Source organism: Megascapheus bottae, chromosome 2 (genome assembly GCF_031878675.1).
Source record: "Megascapheus bottae isolate mThoBot1 chromosome 2, mThoBot2.hap1, whole genome shotgun sequence".
Classification (NCBI taxonomy): Eukaryota; Metazoa; Chordata; class Mammalia; order Rodentia; family Geomyidae; genus Megascapheus; species Megascapheus bottae.
This window is the reverse complement of record NC_143510.1, coordinates 19,223,613-19,242,315: the sequence shown is the minus strand read 5'-3', so window position 1 is coordinate 19,242,315 and position 18,703 is coordinate 19,223,613. Positions and strand designations below refer to the sequence as shown.

The window sequence follows — 18,703 nt, the reverse complement described above, 5'->3', positions numbered from 1 at the left end:
CAAGAGGACAGGGATGGAGTCTTGGCTACAGATTGTTGTACCAAGACTGGGGTTTGAACTTAAAAGCCTCATGCTCTCACTTAACTCTTTTGCTCAAGAATGGCACTCTACCACTTGAGCCATGCCACAACTTGGCTACAGATTGTAAATTACATCATTATCCCGTGATGGATGCCCTTTGAAGAGGTCCTCTTTCCAGATCTTTTCACCTCAACAGGGTACATACATCTCCATAGGAGTACAGAGGTATTCAAAAGGTATCTATTTTCTGTTCTGTGGTTTCATTCATGTTTGCAGCCAGGTCATTACGCCAGGATATAGCCAAGTCACCCTGCCTCTCCCTCTCCCCTCCAGGGCACCAAGCTGCTGAGGAGCATGAAAACTCTGGAGGAAAGCAGCTCTTAGCATGGAACTACACCGCCCTCCCCTTAAAGTCCAGAGATGTTTCAACTGCATGCTGTAGCATGTCCATGGGAATTCCCTCTAAGTGCAATCCCCAAAGCTTAATACTCTCCACTGTTCCCCACATCTGAGATCTCACCCCATCTAGCCACCCCCCAGTTTTCCAAAGGTTCATACAGACATGAACAAATTGATTTTTGGACAGGATGAAAGTGTGAATTCACAGCCTTGAACTTGCCATGGAGGTACTCCACCAGTTGAGCCCCCGCTCCAGCCCCTAAGTATAAAATGTCTTAATTCCCCACTAAGAGATTCAGGGTAATGTATATCCACAGGGAAGGCCACTCTCCCAAGAACCAATGTCATGTTTCCTTCAGCTGAGATGGTAGAGGGGCTGCTAGGCCTCCACTGTAGGGATTCTGGTGGGCCTGGGGGCTGTGGAGGAGAATGCTTTCTTCCAGAAGTGCCCACTTGGAGCCTAGCTTTGCCTGGCCCAGAACAGGTGGCTCTGGTGGCAGAGGTGGGGTGGGGGCTTCAGGAGCTTCTGTGAGCAGTCGATCACAGAAGGCAGGTGAGAAGGGGGAGAGCCAGAAAGGGGGGAGGGGGGAGGGGAAGATGATGAGGGAGGATCATCAGAAGCAGCACACACGCATAAGCACTTCCTCTGCACTTGTCATCTTCCAGGCCTACCTCCTACATAATCAAAGAGCAGCTGAGGAGTTGCAAATTCCACATCCGTGTGATTCAAGTGTTGGAAGATATACTGTGTTTTTAGTGGATCGGAAAGACTAGCCTGTCTGATAATAATGAACACTACTGTAGCTTCATTTTTTTTTTCTTTTTGCCAGTCCTTGGGCTTTCTCAGGCTAGAGCTCTACCACTTGAGCCACGGCACCCCTTCCAGCATTTTCTATGTATGTAGTACTAAGGAACTGAACCTGGGTCTTCGTACATGCTAGGTAAGCATTCTACCACTAGGCCAAATTCCCAGCTCTGATTTTTTTTTGGATTTCAATTTCAATCAAGTACAGATTTTTCAGGAAAACTGGTGATATATTACATTGCCTATAATAAATAACAAAAACATAAGCATTGATTCATTTATGAAAAAGTCATACATAAACCATCACACTCATTTTCATAAGAAGAATAAATGTGAGTGTTAAGTCTTCATGATAAATACTGCACCCCAGGGAAAATGAAGAAAAACCAAGATCTGTGTCAGTTCAACCATCCTCTGTTTTACAGATTTATGTTAGGCAGAAGTCCTATGTTCCTAGAGAGAACAAATCTCTTAATTACTGTTAGGTTTCCCTGTCAGTCTGGCTGCAGAGTGCATAGGGCTGCAGGTCAGGAGAGAAGAATGCAGTGATATTGATCAAGATGTATTACACTAATACATTGACATGGTGAATGGAAAGCCCTCTGTGACACTACTTAAAGATAATACAATGTAATTTACTTTTAAAAAACCGTGACAGATTGAAAAATAAATAAGCTTCAGCGTCTTGCAGGACAATATCAAGCAATATATATGTATAAATGATGGGAAGAAAAAAAGCTGGAATATTTTTGAAGTTTTTGAAACTTTTATAAGCCCATATAGCTAGGTAGCTTTCCATATGCTGAGAGCTGCAAGCCCATACCCCCATGCCTGACTTATCAAATTGCCATTTTTCATAACAGAAGATAAACCAACAACAAATATAACTGAAATATATAGCTAAGAAATGCAATAAAAATGAGGAATGACTCCTATTAATATTGCTCATAATCTCTTTTCCTTTACCTTACCTTTCCTTACCCTTCCCTCCCTCCTAGACTCCTCCTGCCTGCCTCCTTCCCTGTCTATCTGCCTTCTTTTCTTTCTCTCCGTGCTGGTACTGGGTCTTGAACCCTTAGCTTTTTCACTCAGGGCTGGTTCTCTACTACTTGAGTCATAGCACCACTTCTGGCTTTTTGGTAGTTAAGTGGAGATTAGTCTCATGGACTCTGCTGCCTGGGCTGGCTTTGAAATATGATCCTCAGATCTCAACCTCCTGAGTATCTAGGATTAAAAGCATGAGCCACCAGCACCCATCCACCTACTTTCTTTTTCTAACTTCAGCAGGATCTTTGAGGAAATAAGTATCTTTCATAGTAAGAATTCCTCACTAATTTATTTAGCTTTTGTGTGTTTTACTTTCTTACTTTTCTAGTAAGTGGCATGACATTTAGAACATTTAAAAGATTAAAATGAGCAGTTATAGTTATCTACTGAAATAATGTATTTAGTCACATCTGAGCCTGGAAAATGTCTGTGAGCTGCACAATATTTTATGTGACACCAAGCAAAATACATAGCAAATGTACCTCTACCCATCTATCCATCCATCCACCACAGATCCATCTACATATAAAATGTTACTGGTGCAGCAGTTCAGGCCTATAATTTCAGCTATGTAAGAGGAGAAGATCAGTAGATTCATGGTTTGAAGCCAACCTGAGCAAAAAATCTATTGAGGTCCCAAAGCAGGGGATGGTAGTACATGCTTGTAATCTCAGCTACATAGGAAGTATAGGTAGGAAGATCATGATTTGAAGCCAGCCTGGACAAAAATCAGTGAATTCCATCTCAATAAGTAACTGGGCATGGTGGCATGCACCTGTTATCCCAGCTACTCAGAAAGCATTCAAAGGTGAATTGTGGTTCAGTCACAAACACAAGACGCTATCCCATACTAGACCTAAAACATAAACATATATAACAACACATACAGGACCAAGGGATCAAACCATCTCAAGTGTGGTTTGCACAGGGCTGGGTGTCCATGGTGTAACTACTTTGAACAATTAACAATTTAATCAAATGGATACCAGGAAGCAGAAACGTTTTGATGGGGAAGGGGCTAAAAGGAAGGCCATGGAGAATAAGAGATGAATGCCAGGTGACTACAGCCATGACCTTCAACGTGCATGTGTGGAAATGGGAAGAGATGGGAGGAACTGATGGAAAGGTAACATGAGTAATACGCACATAAATGGACATGTTAAGTCAAAACCCCAAATTAATTAATACAAAAAGGACTAGGGGGGTGGCACAGCTCAATTGGTAGAACATCTGTCTAGCAAAGCATGAGGCCCTGCATTCAGTTCTCATAGCCCTTACCCCTCACAAAAAGAAAAGGTTCTTTTTGTAGAAAGATCTGAGATCCTTTAAAAACCTATCTTCTCTGTGCTTACTCAGTATTTATAATAATGAACCATTTATAAAGGTAAACCAGAGCTCTCCAGTCAAAAAAGCCATGAGTGGAAGTGAATATGCCCAGGTGCAAAACACAGATTCCGAGCGTGCCCATCATCACGGATGTCTTTATCTCTCTTTTGCTCTGTATTTTGAAACCAATACTCCAAATTAAAAATGAAACAAAATAAAGCAAGCAAAAGATGTGTGTGTGTGTGTGTGTGTGTGTGTGTGTGTGTGTGTGTGTGTGTGTGTGTGTGTCCTGGGCTTGAACTCAGAGCTTGGGCATTGTCTCCGAAGTTTTTTTGCTCAAGGCTAGCACTCTACCAAGACCCACAACACCACTTCCAGCTTTTTGGCGGCTAATTGGAGATGAGAGTATCACGAGCTTTCCTGCCTAGGCTGGTTTTGAACTGTGCTCCTCATATCTCAGCCTCCTGAGCAGCTAGCATTATAGGCATGAGCAACCAATACCCAGCTAAGATTGTTAATTTTTTTTCAACTTTTTTCTTTATTTGTTCCCCTGTCCCATGTCTTTTTTTTTTTCCTGGTGTCAGTCCTGGGCTTGGGCTCAGGGCCTGAGCCCTGTCCTTGGACTTTCTCAAGGCTTAGCACTCTACCACTTGAGCCTCAGCACCACTTCCAGCTTTTTTTCGATGTATGTGGTACCGAGGAATCGAACCCGGGTCTTCGTGCATGCTAGGCAAGCACTCTACCACTAGGCGAAACTCCTGGCCCCAGATTATTAATTTTTTAACTGGGTGGATGGACAATTCTTAGAGGTAAGCAATTCTCTCACTGCAGGAGGTTTTTTTCTCAGGGAAATCAAAGTCCTTGTTTAGCAAGGATGGAGGGTGGTATTCTGGGTGGTTGGATTGAGAGCAATGGCACTGAGTTATTTTTAGTACATCTCTCCCAGGGATAAGCAAGCTCCTCTGGCCCCAGCCCTGGAGACTGTGATCCAGTAGGTATGGAGTGAGGCTCACATGGGTGCAATTTTAATCAGCCCAGGTAATCCCCATGTTTTAGCCTTTCATTCCACATTTATGGTCACCAATGCCTTCCCCAAGTCTCTGTGTCTGCTGAACATGACAAAGTCCCCAGGCTCAAAGCAAAGAAAAGAGGAGGGAAGACGGTGTTCCATTACTCTGAGGAAAACGCAGGAGCTCAACAAAGACTAGTCTCTCTCACTTTAGGTTCTTCTCCTGAAATCATAAGCTGAAATACAGCAGATGTGGAGGAAGTTCTCCTGCCAGGGGCAAAGGATACACAGATTTTTCCTCTCCATACCTGGCCTTCACATTGGCTCTGCCAACCTCCAACACCTGCTGTAACCTCAGAAGCATTTGAAGAAGACTTATTACCCATCTTGCTCCTTATGAACACAAGCCTGGGGTACTGTCTTCTAAACATGGCGACAACTTTTGGAGACATTAGTGTGTGTGCCAGGAACCCACCTCCACTGGCTCTTGGTCAGAAACTCAGACCTGACATTCTGCATTTCCATTGCAGAGACCAGAGAACTTCTGCCCCACATCAAGTACCCTAGTGTGTGGATGTTTTAAAATAAAGGCCCTTGGAGATCAGCAGAAGCTGGAAGAGACCCCATGGGGTTTCCACATCTGCCTGGACACAGCTCCAGCAAAGACTCAGTTACTTACATCTGGCTCCTTCTCTGAGTTTTCAAGAAGTAACTAACCTCACATCTGCAGGAAGGAAGATGTGAGAATGGAACCTTCCTAAACACACATTGGCCAAAGCACCTGATAATTTCTAAGGAAGTAAATGATTTACTCCTGTTGTCCGAGCCTTCATTCACCTAATCACCTACAGCCTCTCCTAGGTGTGGCCGTCCAGGGGCTCCTTGTTCCTGTGGAAAAGAGTATGCTGTGCCAGCACCTAACGCTCACTGGGTTACTGGTGAATCATGCTCCGTGACTGTCCCTATGTGCATGAGGTGACCTTGCAGACCTTTCCCCTCCTACTGTCTGCTCATCCCACTGCACCTGCAGGCCAAGGGCAGAGGCCCCTCTTCCCCTACACTAACAAGTTGCAGACAAGGCTCAGACTCCTGAGTGGCAGACCAGGAGAAGCAAGAGTAATAGGCTGGTGAAAGGTTAGTACCTATGCTTGCTTGCTGTTATATAATAAAAGAAAAGCAAAATGAGCTTTGGGTCCCAGACATGGGCCTGGAGGGCTTTGCTATTTCTTCTGAGGTTGCAGGAAATGGAGGTGCTTGCCTCTGACATGAATGCGTCAGCAAGCTGTAACGCCAAATCCCTCTCACTACAAAATCAGCTGTTTACTGAACTGCACACCACTTAGTTAAGCTCTAAGCAAGAGATCCAGAGATACACACATTGACAAAAGTGCGTGTGTTCGAAGGAAAGTGCCTCAAAAAATTCAGGAAATGACTTTAATTATAAAATGCGTAGGGGATTAACATTGCTAAATGTAGGCTGTCTAGCATGGGAAGGGGGACCTTTCATTAAATGTAATCAGAAAACTGTTGCCACCTCAGGGGTAGAGTTTTTTTTGAACGTGAGAAAATGGAACAAGAAAACCAGAAGAGCAGCTGTGTTTACCGTCTTCAGTAGGACTGAGTACAAAGTCTGGCAGGTAAATACCAGAGAGCAAATTTACATTTAGTTGTCTAAGTCCAGAATAAAATAAGTTCTGTTGTTCTTATTTATGTTCCAAAACATTGAGAGTAACAGTAAGAGCACTAGGGGTTAAAACCCAAAGCAGTAGAAGTTACCTATGCAGCATTATTTTAAAAATTAAATATACATACACACATACATACATATGTCTATATATGAAAAAACAAGACTAGAAAATATACACAGCAAAAGCCCACAACACAAATTGTCTCTGGATGGTGGGCTATGCATGCTTCTCTTTAGTAGTCTTTGACATTTTATGTAATAAAAATAAAGAACGCAATGTAAGTTAAGTTTTAGAAGCACACAGGCTGAAACAGACACACAGACAGAAATCTCCCTTGAAGGAAAAATCGCTTTCCAAGGGCAATCCCTTTACAGATTTCCTTTGATCCTGCACCATACAGCTTTCTCTCCAATTAGCTAGAAGGTTACAGTTGTACTTGAGTTCAATGACATGTGACTAACTGGGTCTTTAAATTTCCAATCATTCCCCTGCTGTCAATATTTCCAATTTCACATGTACCAAGTGGCATTGGTAAAGTTTACGAGGTTTCGAGTATGAAATGAGAACATACAATGCCCAGGCACTGTGCCCATAGCCTGCAGAGGACAAGCTCTGCCCTTCACCTCAGCCTCCCTTGGATAAGGAGCAAGGTGGAAAATGAGCTTCAAAGGGGATGTGGCAAAGGACACGAGACAGCAACAGAACTACTCAGCAACACCTAGGCAGGTACCTTTAGGATGGTAATATTCCAGGTAAAGCTCTCCACAGCCTTCTGTAGTTTTCGTTCCTTCAGACCCTCCTTGGCGCCGATGCTGTGCAGGTGTTCATGGAACTCCATGGCTAAAAGGAGAAAAAGACACATGGATCACTTCCCTGTCCACGAGTGGAAATGAACAGGCTCTAGTTATTTTTCTAGGAATCTTAAAAGATGCTAATCTGTGATGGAATTTCATAAATGCATCTATATAAAGGAAGTAGGAATAGGGAGGAAACAGCAAAAATTTAAGGCAAAAGGAATATTAGAAGTCAAGGATTGTTCCTCACAGTTGAGAAGGGCAGACAGAATGTGTGCAACTGTTATTGCAGTTATTACTTTTGAGCAGGGAAGATGTTTATTCTTTTTATTTTTTTTTATTGGTTGTGAGGCTTAGACTCTGGGCCTGGGCACTGTTCAAGGATACCACTTTTCTCCTTGAGCCACAGAGCCACTTCCAGTTTTTCAGTGGTTAATTGGAGATAAGAATCTCACATTCTTCAGTGCCCAGGCTGGCTTTGAACCACAATCCTCAGATCTCAGCCTCCCACTAGCTAGGATTACAGGTGTGAGCCATCGCACCCAGCAAGATGTGTATTCTTGATCAAGAATAGGAGAAACAGGACATGGATGGCTCATGTCTGTAATTCTACCCACTCAGGAGGCCAGTCAGGGCAGGAAAGTCTTGAGACTTTTATCTCCAATTAATCACAGAAAAAGCTGGAAATGGTAGTGGTAGAGCGCTAGCCTTGGGATAGCCCAAGGATAGTGCTCAGACCCTGAGTTCAAGCCCCAAGACTGGCAAAAAATCCCAGGAGGGATTTGTTTTCCTTTTTGGTGAATACTGAGGGTGCTACTTGGGGTTTCATGCTTGCTATGTAGGTGCTCAACTGCTTGAGCCACACCATAGACTTATTTGCTCTGTTAAGATAGGATCTAACTTTTGGCCTGGACCACCTGAACTGTGACCCTATCCTTTAAGCTTCCTGCTATAGCTGGGATGGCAGGCATGTGTCCTCATGCCCAGACTTTCTACTGAGATGGGGTCTGGTGGATATCTATTTTGCCTGGGATAAATCTCAATTCTCACAATCTCAGCTTCCTCTCTTGCTAGGATGACAAGTGTGCATCATCATGCCATGCTTGGAATAATTCTTTCATCTGTGTGTTACTGGAAAAGTAAAATTAGGTTAATTTGTTTTGTCAGTGTGTGTGTATGTGTGCACGTGTGTGTGTCCATGCATGTATACATGTGTGTGCTTTGGGGTATACAATTTGTTTTATGATTATATGAAAACTTTACATGACTGCATATTCAGGTAAGTCTTGCTTTCTTCCTGGTCCCCTCTAACTCAGTCCTTCTTTCTCTTATATATACTTTTTGTTAATGAGGTGTTACTTTATTTTTCTGCTATACTCTTTTTCTTAGAAAGCACAAGTGAATGTGTGCATGCATCCATAAGTCTCCTGTTCTTAAACAGCAGCAGCAGACTGTGAGCTCTGCTCCATTCCTTGCTTTTTCTCTCCCAAAGCTCTGCCATAGAGATCATTCCGCATGGGCACAAAACCCTGGCTCATGCTCCCAAGAGCTGCAGAGACTCTAAGCTGTGCCTGAGCCTGGGTGGGGTGGTCCCTTACTGATGCATGCTTAGTTGTTTCTGATCTTTGCTACTACTAACAAAGTAGGACATTAATAAACTTCTAAAGACGTTTTCCCCCATTCCTTTTTCATATGGTGGACCGAATCCAGAGTCTTATACATGACAGGCAAGCATGCTACCACAGGTCGACATCACCAGCCTTAATAAACTTTTATTTTTAGAAAGGGTCTCACTAATGTTCCCAGCCTAGCCTCTAACTTAACATACTTCTACCTCAGCCTGCTGAGTTGCTGGGTTACACTTGGACACCACCATGCATGGCTTTCCATGTTCTCTGGTTTTGAATCTCTTCCTATGCAACATCACTTCAAAGCCACCATACAATGATTAATAATTACTATTCCTGACTGTGTGAGAGTCAGGCAAAAGATGATAGATGGGCCAGGAGTTTGGCCTAGTGGTAGAGTGCTTGCCTAGCATGCACAAAGACCTGGGTTCAATTCTTCAGTACCACATACATAGAAAAAAGCTGGAAGAGGGGCTGGGAGTTTGGCCTAGTGGTAGAGTGCTTGCCTAGCATGCACAAAGACCCAGGTTCAATTCCTTGGTACCACATACTTAGAAAAAGCCAGAAGTGGTGCTGAGGCTCAAGTGGTAGAGCTCTAGCCTTAAGAAAAATCCAAGGACAGTGCTCAGGCCCTGAGCTTAAGCCCAGGACCGGCAAAAAAACAAAAAAACAAAAACAGCAAAAAAAAAAAAAAAAAAAGAAAAGAAAGAAAAAAGCTGGGGGTGGTACTGTGGCTCAAGTGGTAGAGCTCTATCCTTGAGAAAAGTCCAAGGACAGTGCTTATGCCCTGAGTTCAAGCCTCACAACTGGCAAAAAAAATAAATAGAAAAGATGATATATGTAAGATAAATATAATAAGCCGCCAAATTAACTTTTCCCTTCTTTGTCCCCTCCCCCAAATACCTAACAGGAACCATGGTTCAACTTCCTGTCATAATAACAAACACAAGAACCTCCCTGAGTTCAAGAAAGCACAGTCACTGTTAAAACTGATTCTACTACCTAAGGAACTAGCACAGGGACCACTCTGCTTCTCCATCTTTTCTTTTGTTAATGATGGTACCTGAAAACATCCCAATTTGCCTGACTAAACCCTCCCCCTAATGCTGGTAAGTGGCTCAGACAGCAGGCTATATCCCCTAGCAAGCTTCTTGCTTGACATAACATGCTGGGGAAAGACAAGTAACAAAAAATGCAAAGGACCATAAATAGGAAGCAATCATGCTCTAAAACTCAGAGCTTTCCTCCTTCCCTTTTACCCCTCTCTCCCCCCTCACATCTACGAGGCTGCTAGGTATGGGCTGCCATGGCCCAGACCCACCAGCTGGGACTCCAAAGAGAAAGCTCTGATGTGCTAACTCTTCTGTTCAAGTTTAACACCAGACGTCTGCAAGAGATCTGAATTTCCAACCGCAAGTCCTTCATACACATTGTGTTTATATTTCCAGCAGTCAGGAGGCAGCAGAGACTTGGTATGTGGACTCCCATGACTGGCACAGAGGACAATGAAGGGACAAAGGAGAAGCGGCAGGGGCATAGCCCTGTGTAAACAGGAAGCAACACAGCTCTTGGTGCACAGCACAGGAAACCCAGAAGTGCTATAACATGGGATCACAGATGACAATAGTCTCAGCAGATGACGCATTCATGGGGCTTTCTCATTACACACAGGGGTAACACAACAGTGGGGAATTTCTCAACCATTCAGGAATCTACCTGGAGCCTGTTTCTATAAGAGACTGTGTTGTCTTACTAAGCACGAGGAGCTGGAGCTGGAGCTGGGGCCATGACAGGAACTCCCACAGGGGAACTTAATTCCGCGGTGAAGGCAGGAATCTAAGACAGTGGGATATAGTGTGGAAAAAGGCATGATAAGGCAGACTCGTATCTGACCCAGATTCTAGGATAGCTGCTTCCAGGAAGTTCAGCAGACAGACAAAAACCCAGAGCCAGGGGCAGTAAAAGGTTAGGCTGTCCCGAGAAAGAAGCATGACTACAGAGATTAAATAAATAAATAGGGTTTTGAGCTGGACACTCATGCCTGTTATCCTGGCTACTCAGGAGGCTGAGATCTGAAGATCATGATTCAAATCCAGCCCCTGGCAGGAAAGTCCATGAGACTCTTGTCTCCAATTAATCAGCAAAGTAGCAGCTCTGTGGCTCAAGGTGGTAGAGCATTAGCCTTGAGCAAAAGAGCTCAGGGACAGCACTCAGGCCCAGAGTACAAGCCCTATACTACCACGAACAACAAAAGAATTTGAGAAGAAAGAAATATTTTCAAAAGCATAGTGAGCTCATATTAAAAAGAGACATGAGATAATGCCATCGTATTTTACCTAAAACATCTGTATTTTGATGAAGTTTCACAAGGATGGTATTAATAAAATTCTTTTTTAAAATGGCCTTGAAAAGGTAGTAAGTTGGATATTGGAAAAATTATGTTAAAATGCAAAAGTCCAGAATATTAATGAGTGATCAAAACTACTGATTTCTTCCTTTCTATTTCATTATTTGACTTGCTGGCTGACACCGCTGTTTCTAACAAATGTCTGTATTATTAGAGGCTGGTCTTTGCTAATCTTCTGGGAAGGATCCTGCTGATCCACTGGTTTGAAACATACATTGTTTTTCTTTTACTTTTCGGGAAGGATTTGAACTCAGGATCTGATGCCCGCTTGTTAGGTAGGTAAATTACCACTTAATTCATGCCTCTGGCCCTTTTTACTTGTTTATGAAGCAGGATTGCCCAGGTTTTGCCACAGATGAGATGATAGAAATGTACCACTACACTCAGCTATTGATTGAAGGCAGGGGGCTCCCAAACCTTCTTTTGCTAAGAGATGGTCTCAGTCTCTATCCAGTTGCTCTCAGTTTCCAATGCAGCTGGGATGACAGATATGTACCACAGTACCCAGCTTTTCCTGTTGAGACAAAGGTCTCAAGAACTTTTTTGCATGGGCTGGCCTTGAACCACTTTCCTGATCTCAGCTGCCAATGTAGATAGGATTATAGGTGTGAACTATTGTATCTAGTCTGACTTTTTTTTTGGGGGGGGGGTCAGTCGTAGGGCTTGAATTCAGGCACTGTCCCTGCACTCTTCAGCTCAAAGCTAAGCTCAAAGCTAGCACTCTACCATTTGGGCCACAACACCACTTCTGGCTTTCTGTTGCAGATAAGAATCTCAGGGACTTTCCTATCCAGGGTGGCTTTGAACTTCAATCCTTAGATCTCAACCTCCTGAGTAGGTAGGATTACAGGCGTGAGCTTGTTTGACTTTATTTTTAAGGAAAGAAAAGCATTCCCATTTTGACTTGCATAACAGGACGTCTCCTTTTCCTGTACCACTGGGATATGCAGGGGAGACCCAGGCACCCTGCCAGGCGCTTACATACTAGGTAAGAAGTAGCATGAAGAACTTCCAAAGAAATGGTAAGGTAGGGTTAAATCCTTGGTTTGCCTGTTCCCAGTGTCCCAAGACTTTACAACTAACTAAGCATTACTTCTAGGCAAAAACATCTCAGCTCCTCAATAAAAGCCCACCATAGGTTTATGTGTGTAAGATAATCATGCAATGAGAGGACAGAGTGAACTTGTTGGACACATGCCAACTCAGTTCTAAGTAAGATGTAGAGAAAATATGATTATATATTTGAACTGAATTAGTGCATTCACATATGAAAAGAAATACAGTAATACACCTAAGATGACAACTGCATTTTATTTTGGTCCTAAATTACCAGGAAATTGATTCTAACACACCATAAAAATTCTGAAATATTTACATCAATAGTGAATATAAAGAACTTCTTGGGGGTAAATGTTAACTAATCCCCCCATATTTTCCAAATTGCATATAGAAAAGAACCAGTCTATTGCAAAAATCCTTATCTTAGTAAGAAACTTAAAAGCAAATTTCTCCTCCTTCTATAGAACATTGCTCTATATAGAGGAGCTGATGAGAAGCACCTGAGAAATTCAAGACACACAGCTGTCCCAATGCAGTTTGATGTTTCACAATTCCTTGCTTTTTGATTACAAGGAAGGGGAGAGAGAGGGAGAGGGGGAGGGGGAGAAGGGGAGAGAGAGAGGAGGGGGGAGGGGGAGGAGAGAGGGAGAGAGGAAGAGAGGGAGGGAGAGAGAGAGAGGGAGGGAGAGAGAGAGAGAGAGAGAGAGAGAGAGAGAGAGAGAGAGAGAGAGAGAGAGGGAGAGGGAGAGGGAGAGGGAGAGGGAGAGGGAGAGGGAGAGGGAGAGGGAGAGGGAGAGGGAGAGGGAGAGGGAGAGGGAGAGGGAGAGGGAGAGGGAGAGGGAGAGGGAGAGGGAGAGGGAGAGGGAGAGGGAGAGGGAGAGGGAGAGGGAGAGGGAGAGGGAGAGGGAGAGGGAGAGGGAGAGGGAGAGGGAGAGGGAGAGGGAGAGGGAGAGGGAGAGGGAGAGGGAGAGGGAGAGGGAGAGGGAGAGGGAGAGGGAGAGGGAGAGGGAGAGAGAGGAGATAGGATTGATCAGTGCTGGGAAGACACCTGGGGATGAGGCAGGTGTGACTGATGAACAGGCAGAGGGTAGGTGTTACAATCACCCAGAAGATTTGGAGAGCACATGCCAATGCTCTGTGCAGTGGAGGGGGGGGCGGAGAAGGAACTTGTTAGAAGATGATGAGCATAGGGTTCCAGAGAAGTCACACACACTAGAAAAACTAGAAAGTGATCTGAAATCTCAACATGCAACCAAGTCACCAGAGGGGCTGTTGAAAATGAAGGTTCTCCGCTTCTTGGGGTCTCAGGTTCAGGAGGTCTTGGGGGGCCTCGGGCATGGCAACTTTTAGTAAGTATTCCGGGAGGTTTACAGGCAAGAGGGTAAGGGATAGCTCTGAGCAAGGATGGACTAGCCTAGCAGGGAAATGAGACTGACATATAAGGTCATGGTAAAGATGGCAATGTGTGCAGGGGTTATCGAGCTCCAGGATCAGGGAGCCCTTCTGAAAGATAAGGCATTAGAAGACAGTCCCAGTTCCAGATTTCTGCTGGTTAACTAGAGGTGCGATCTGTCTGCCTGAGCTAGCCTAGAACTTCAATCCCTCAGGTCTCAGTTGCCCGAGGAGCTAGGATTATAGGCATAAGTCATCCACTTCACAATTTCTTTAAAATACATGACAGTGTTTGCTTCACCTCATCTTCAATCATTACTTCAAAATATTTTACAATTTAAATACCTCAAAAGTTGTCTCCAGAAGCATAAATCTTTATGATAAAAATGAACCATAAAGCCAATAAATGAGGCATCAGCACAGTTTTGGAAAATTAATCAATGGCTACCAAACTTTCCATGTGCTATAATTAACTCAGAATATTAAATGTGACTGCATTGGAATGTACAGAAGAGACATTTACAATTCTACTACATTTCCTGCTTCCCATCACAGGAAACAAAGATAGATGGAAACTAATGAGCCTTAAATATATATTTTTTTAAATCTATCGTATGTATGTAAAAAGGTATGGAAAGCAGCTTTTGCTCTGAAAAAGAGGTGAGGATGCAGATGAACTGAGTGCAGTTTCCTTGTCAAACATCAAGCATGTGGCCTTTCAAACATTTTGGCTGGGTTTTTATCTGTCAATTTAAATGATGGGAATCTAAAATATTGCTTGGAGGACACGGTTGAACTTTTTATAGAAGCAAATGGAATAGAATGGAAATATAATGAAAAAAATGCTCAGGGAAGAGACATTTTGATCTTAAGCTGATGCATTCAAAGATTAGTTTTCAACTAAAATTTTACTTTTCTGTTTTATAAATAAGCCCCTTTTTCAAACATCCCTGGTACAAAAATAATTTTGTGTGCTCAAAAGTGGAAGCTGAAAGTAAGGGCTTCAATCTTCTTTAACTTACATAGAATAGCCAGATATGTACACTTTCAATTTATTTCCTATTCTTCACTAAAGATCTAGCGGGCTATTTTCTGGAAGATGGAATTCTACAGGAGATGAATGTATTAGGGACCTCACTCAGGTGATCAGCTCAGAGACAGTATTTAAAGTACATCTATCTATCTATCTATCTATCTATCTATCTATCTATCTATCTATCTATCTATCATATACAACCTTGGTTAACTACAGACACGTGTCTGGGATTGGGCGTTGACCCCATCCTTGTGTAGGCGTGGAAATGCCTCATCACTTTCCAACAGGCCAGTTGGTAGCCTCTTTTTCTTGTCCTTGGCCTTCTTCTCACGCAATCTTGACATTAATAAAAACCAAACTGTTTTAAGATGGATTTTGTACTGCTGAATCCCGTTGCCACGCGAGACAGAACAGACACACCAGGTCTCTTTTGGCCCAGCTACCAGATGGATGCCAAGTTCCCTGGGACATCAGCTCAAAGCAGCAGCAGCCACCGCCGCCTAGTATGTGACGGATGGCAGGCTGGGGGGCTCCTCTCTGCCAGCTTTCCCATGGTGGGGAAGGGGTAGGAACCACAGCTAGATGAGTTGCGTAACACCCCATCCTTTAAGTCTGTTCACTAGGCTACCATCTAAACGCATGCCCACATGGCTCAGCTGGATGGGATAATCTGAAAAACACTAGCTAGCAAGATTGCTCAGTTCCTTTTATGGAGAAGCAGAGGCTCTCTTTCCTACCATTTGATAGAGAGCAATTTCTGGTTTTTGGTGAGAGCAGAATGCTGACATGTGTAAAAGGCCCTGGGTTTGATTCCCAGGACTAATTAAAAAAAAAAACAGATTTTTTAATGCTGGTGATTTTTTTTTCTTTTGCCAGTCCTAGGGCTTAAACTCAGGGCCTGGGCACTGTCCTTGGACACTTTTTGCTCAAGGCTAGCTCTCTGTCTCTTGAGCCACAGTGCCACTTCCAGCCTTTTCTGTATATGTGTTACTGAGGAATCGAGCCCAGGGCTTCATGCATGCTATGCAAGCACTCTACTACTAGGCCATGCTCTCTGCCCTGTAATATTTTGTTTGGATTACTACTCAACTCATCCCTTCTCCCCAATGGCTTGAACCATAACCAGGACACCCAAAGTCCTGCTCACCACACCATACCCAGTAACTTCTCCCTTTATCCTATACCTCATCTCCTCTTACTTTAGTTCTCAGCAGGTTCCAGCAAGTTAAAAAGGAAAATAGGCTATGTAACAGTCTGTCCTTCCCTCCCACTTCCCCGAGTCCCTATTATTCCTCCTGGGAGACCTTCTAGAAAGAGAGGACTCTCAAACATGCAGGCTCTAGCTCCCTGCCTTCTAAACCTGTATTGGAAACAACCTTTTGAAACAGATACTAGAAACAATTCACAAGATTTGTTTTGCTTTTAAAGTCAAGATGTATGTGTTTTTATCTGCATGAGATCTTCCTTACATTGTGCCATGTACCTAGGTAAACACGTAAATACCCACACATACTCCTTTATCATGGTAGCATAATGTTCCTTCACATGCATGAAATGTCAAGTTTATTAACCAAGAACTTCCTGTCAAACACTGCACATGTGCCTGTCCCCAAGTATGAGTGTATATCTGGAGAAAAGACTGAATCACTGCTTTAGAGTGCATACAATTTATGACTGAAACTTACTACCTTATGGCCTTCCTGAGTGTGAAGCCACCCTGCCAACAGAGACCCTTTTCTTTATTTCCAATTAGCAGTTAATATACTATTTTGTCACAGAACCCACCCCACAAATGCAAGACAGTTTCTTTCCTACTTAAAACACGATTGCCTTGTATTGTCTTGTAATGAAAAGTATGACTTATAATGGAACTGTGTATATTAATGCTGCCTCAAACTTGTACTGTGAGATGGCTTACCTTCAAATACCATAAAAACAGTCTTAGCATGCAATTTTTTTACTTCTTCCCAACCCCTTATGTATACTCCATTATGTATTTATATTACAGGAACTGAAGACTGTGGTATGTTAGAGGAGAAAGGCTTTCGAGATCATGTAGGCTAATTTATTTAAGACCCAGATACCTATTAGGGGATACATATATAACACTAATGTAATAATTATATATATGTATTGTGTATGTGCATGTGTGTATGTACGTATATATATATGTGTGTATATATATATATATATATATATATGTATGTATATACACGCAAGCAGCCAGAGGGCGCTGATCATACTCATAGAAAATACTCCTAGAATGAAAGTTGGTGGGGAGCAGCTGTGCTGGGGTAAGCACAGGACATGGGATGTGGTAAGAAGAGGGCTTTCAGACACCAGTTGTTTCTTCTAAAGTTCTTGTTCTGAATGAGTTGTCGCCTTTGTGACCATTTCTCCTATGCTCCCTTCTGAGTGATGATGCTTGCCTCTGGACTTCTCACAAATTCCTTGCATAATAATTGCTCTTAATTAACTAGAGAGTGTCTAGAAGAGGATCCAGTGAGTCCACATACAGTCTTGAATAGGAAGAATGATGCAAGATCACTGAGTCTCATTTACTTCATATCTTACCACTGAGGACATCTGTCAGGTTTACCAAGGAGACCTGGGAGTCTGGATCCGGCATCACCTTCAGAGGGTCACTCTTCACCTTCCAAATGAGGGCTGCCATCTATGCGTCCTACAACACTGTTTGCAGCAACTTGTTTAATTGCTTCATCTATGTGACTAGTGAAATCAAGCCATTAAGAACTGCCTCTTAAGCAACTGGTCAGAAATCACTGTACTTGAGAACTCACAGGCCACCAGGGAATCCCAGGACACTTAGAAGAAGGAAAGTGAGGCGGAGAGGGGTCAAGTAACGAATTATGGTCATACAAGTCACTGTGCAGAAAATATGGCTCTGGCTTCTTGGGGAAGCATTTACTTCTACAAACCAAAGCCGAGAAATACTAACAAACAACAAAGCTGTAAGGCTCCTGTCTTTCCTTTTTGCAAACCTTTTCTAATAGAACCCCTGGAAAGTGATTTGAGGATAAATCTTATAGCTGATGAGTTGTTTGCTAGCTAATGATGTGAGTTGAACCCAGGGATGATGCTGACAGGTTGCTTATCTGTTCCTCCCAACTCCTAAGGACACTGAGGTCTGAGGACTTTGCAAAAAATAAAATAAGAAGACAAGCCTCTGAGAAGTCAAGGCCAGGACAGGTGGGGTTGGGCCTTGTGTCCTTCTCCCCACACAGGAGAGGGGTGAGGCTCATGTGTTGTTAGCTAAAACAAACCTACCAAGCTTGCTCACCAGGGAGATCCAACTGCTCAGCAGACACCAGCAGCCATCCGGGAAGGGAGAAGAAAGGAGTTGTGTACAAACAGTTGGAAATGCAGAGCAAATCAGCAGTGGGGGTGAGCACTGAATAAAAGGTGATAGAATTTAACTACACACTGCAGGAGGGGTGGATCTGAACTCACAGCAAGCAGGCCACTGCAAGCATAGGGAGGATGGGGGGGATGGGGGGACTCCTGGGGGACCATGTGCTCAAATGCAGCTCTGTCAGAGATGCATAGCCCAGTCACCCACACAAACGTTCAAATAACATTTAGGAAATCAAAACCAAGAACAGGGATATAGAGGATCCCTTATTAAAAAAAAATTCCAGTGGTGTCTCAAAGGGGTAGGGTGGTAGTCTTGAGCTGAAGAGCTCAGGGTCAATGCCCATGCCCAGAATTCAAGTCCCACAATGGACAAAAACAAAAAAAAATTCAGAAAGTGGGCCAGGAGCATAGCCTAGTGGTAGTGTGTTCGCCTAGCATGCACCAAGCCCTGGGTTTGATTCCTCGGTACCACATACTCAGAAAAAGCCAGAAGTAGAGCTGTGGCTTTAGTACAGTGCTAGTCGAGCAAAAAGTGTCCAAGGACAGTGCCCAGGCCCTGAGTTCAAGCCCTATGACTGGCAAAAAAAAATTCCATTGGATTTGTGGATTATGTCCCACTTAACTCAAAAAGCAACCATGACTGTGCATGAAGCTGAGGTGAGCTGGGCTTTCTCTCAGAGGGAGCACCTAGCCCCCAGTTCACAGTCATTCTAAAAG

The 18,703-nt window shown here is 43.4% G+C and overlaps 1 protein-coding gene across 2 annotated transcripts in view; it reads right to left on the bottom strand.

Moving 5' to 3' along the window:
• The window catches only part of Plcl2 (phospholipase C like 2), a 160,148-nt gene that overhangs the window by 10,707 nt on the left and 130,738 nt on the right, over positions 1-18,703 (bottom strand). For both annotated transcript variants that reach the window (XM_090321858.1, XM_090321865.1), the window contains exon 5: positions 7,026-7,135. In XM_090321858.1, the coding sequence (XP_090177984.1) occupies positions 7,026-7,135 (110 nt within the window). The remainder of the gene's footprint in view (positions 1-7,025; positions 7,136-18,703) is intronic.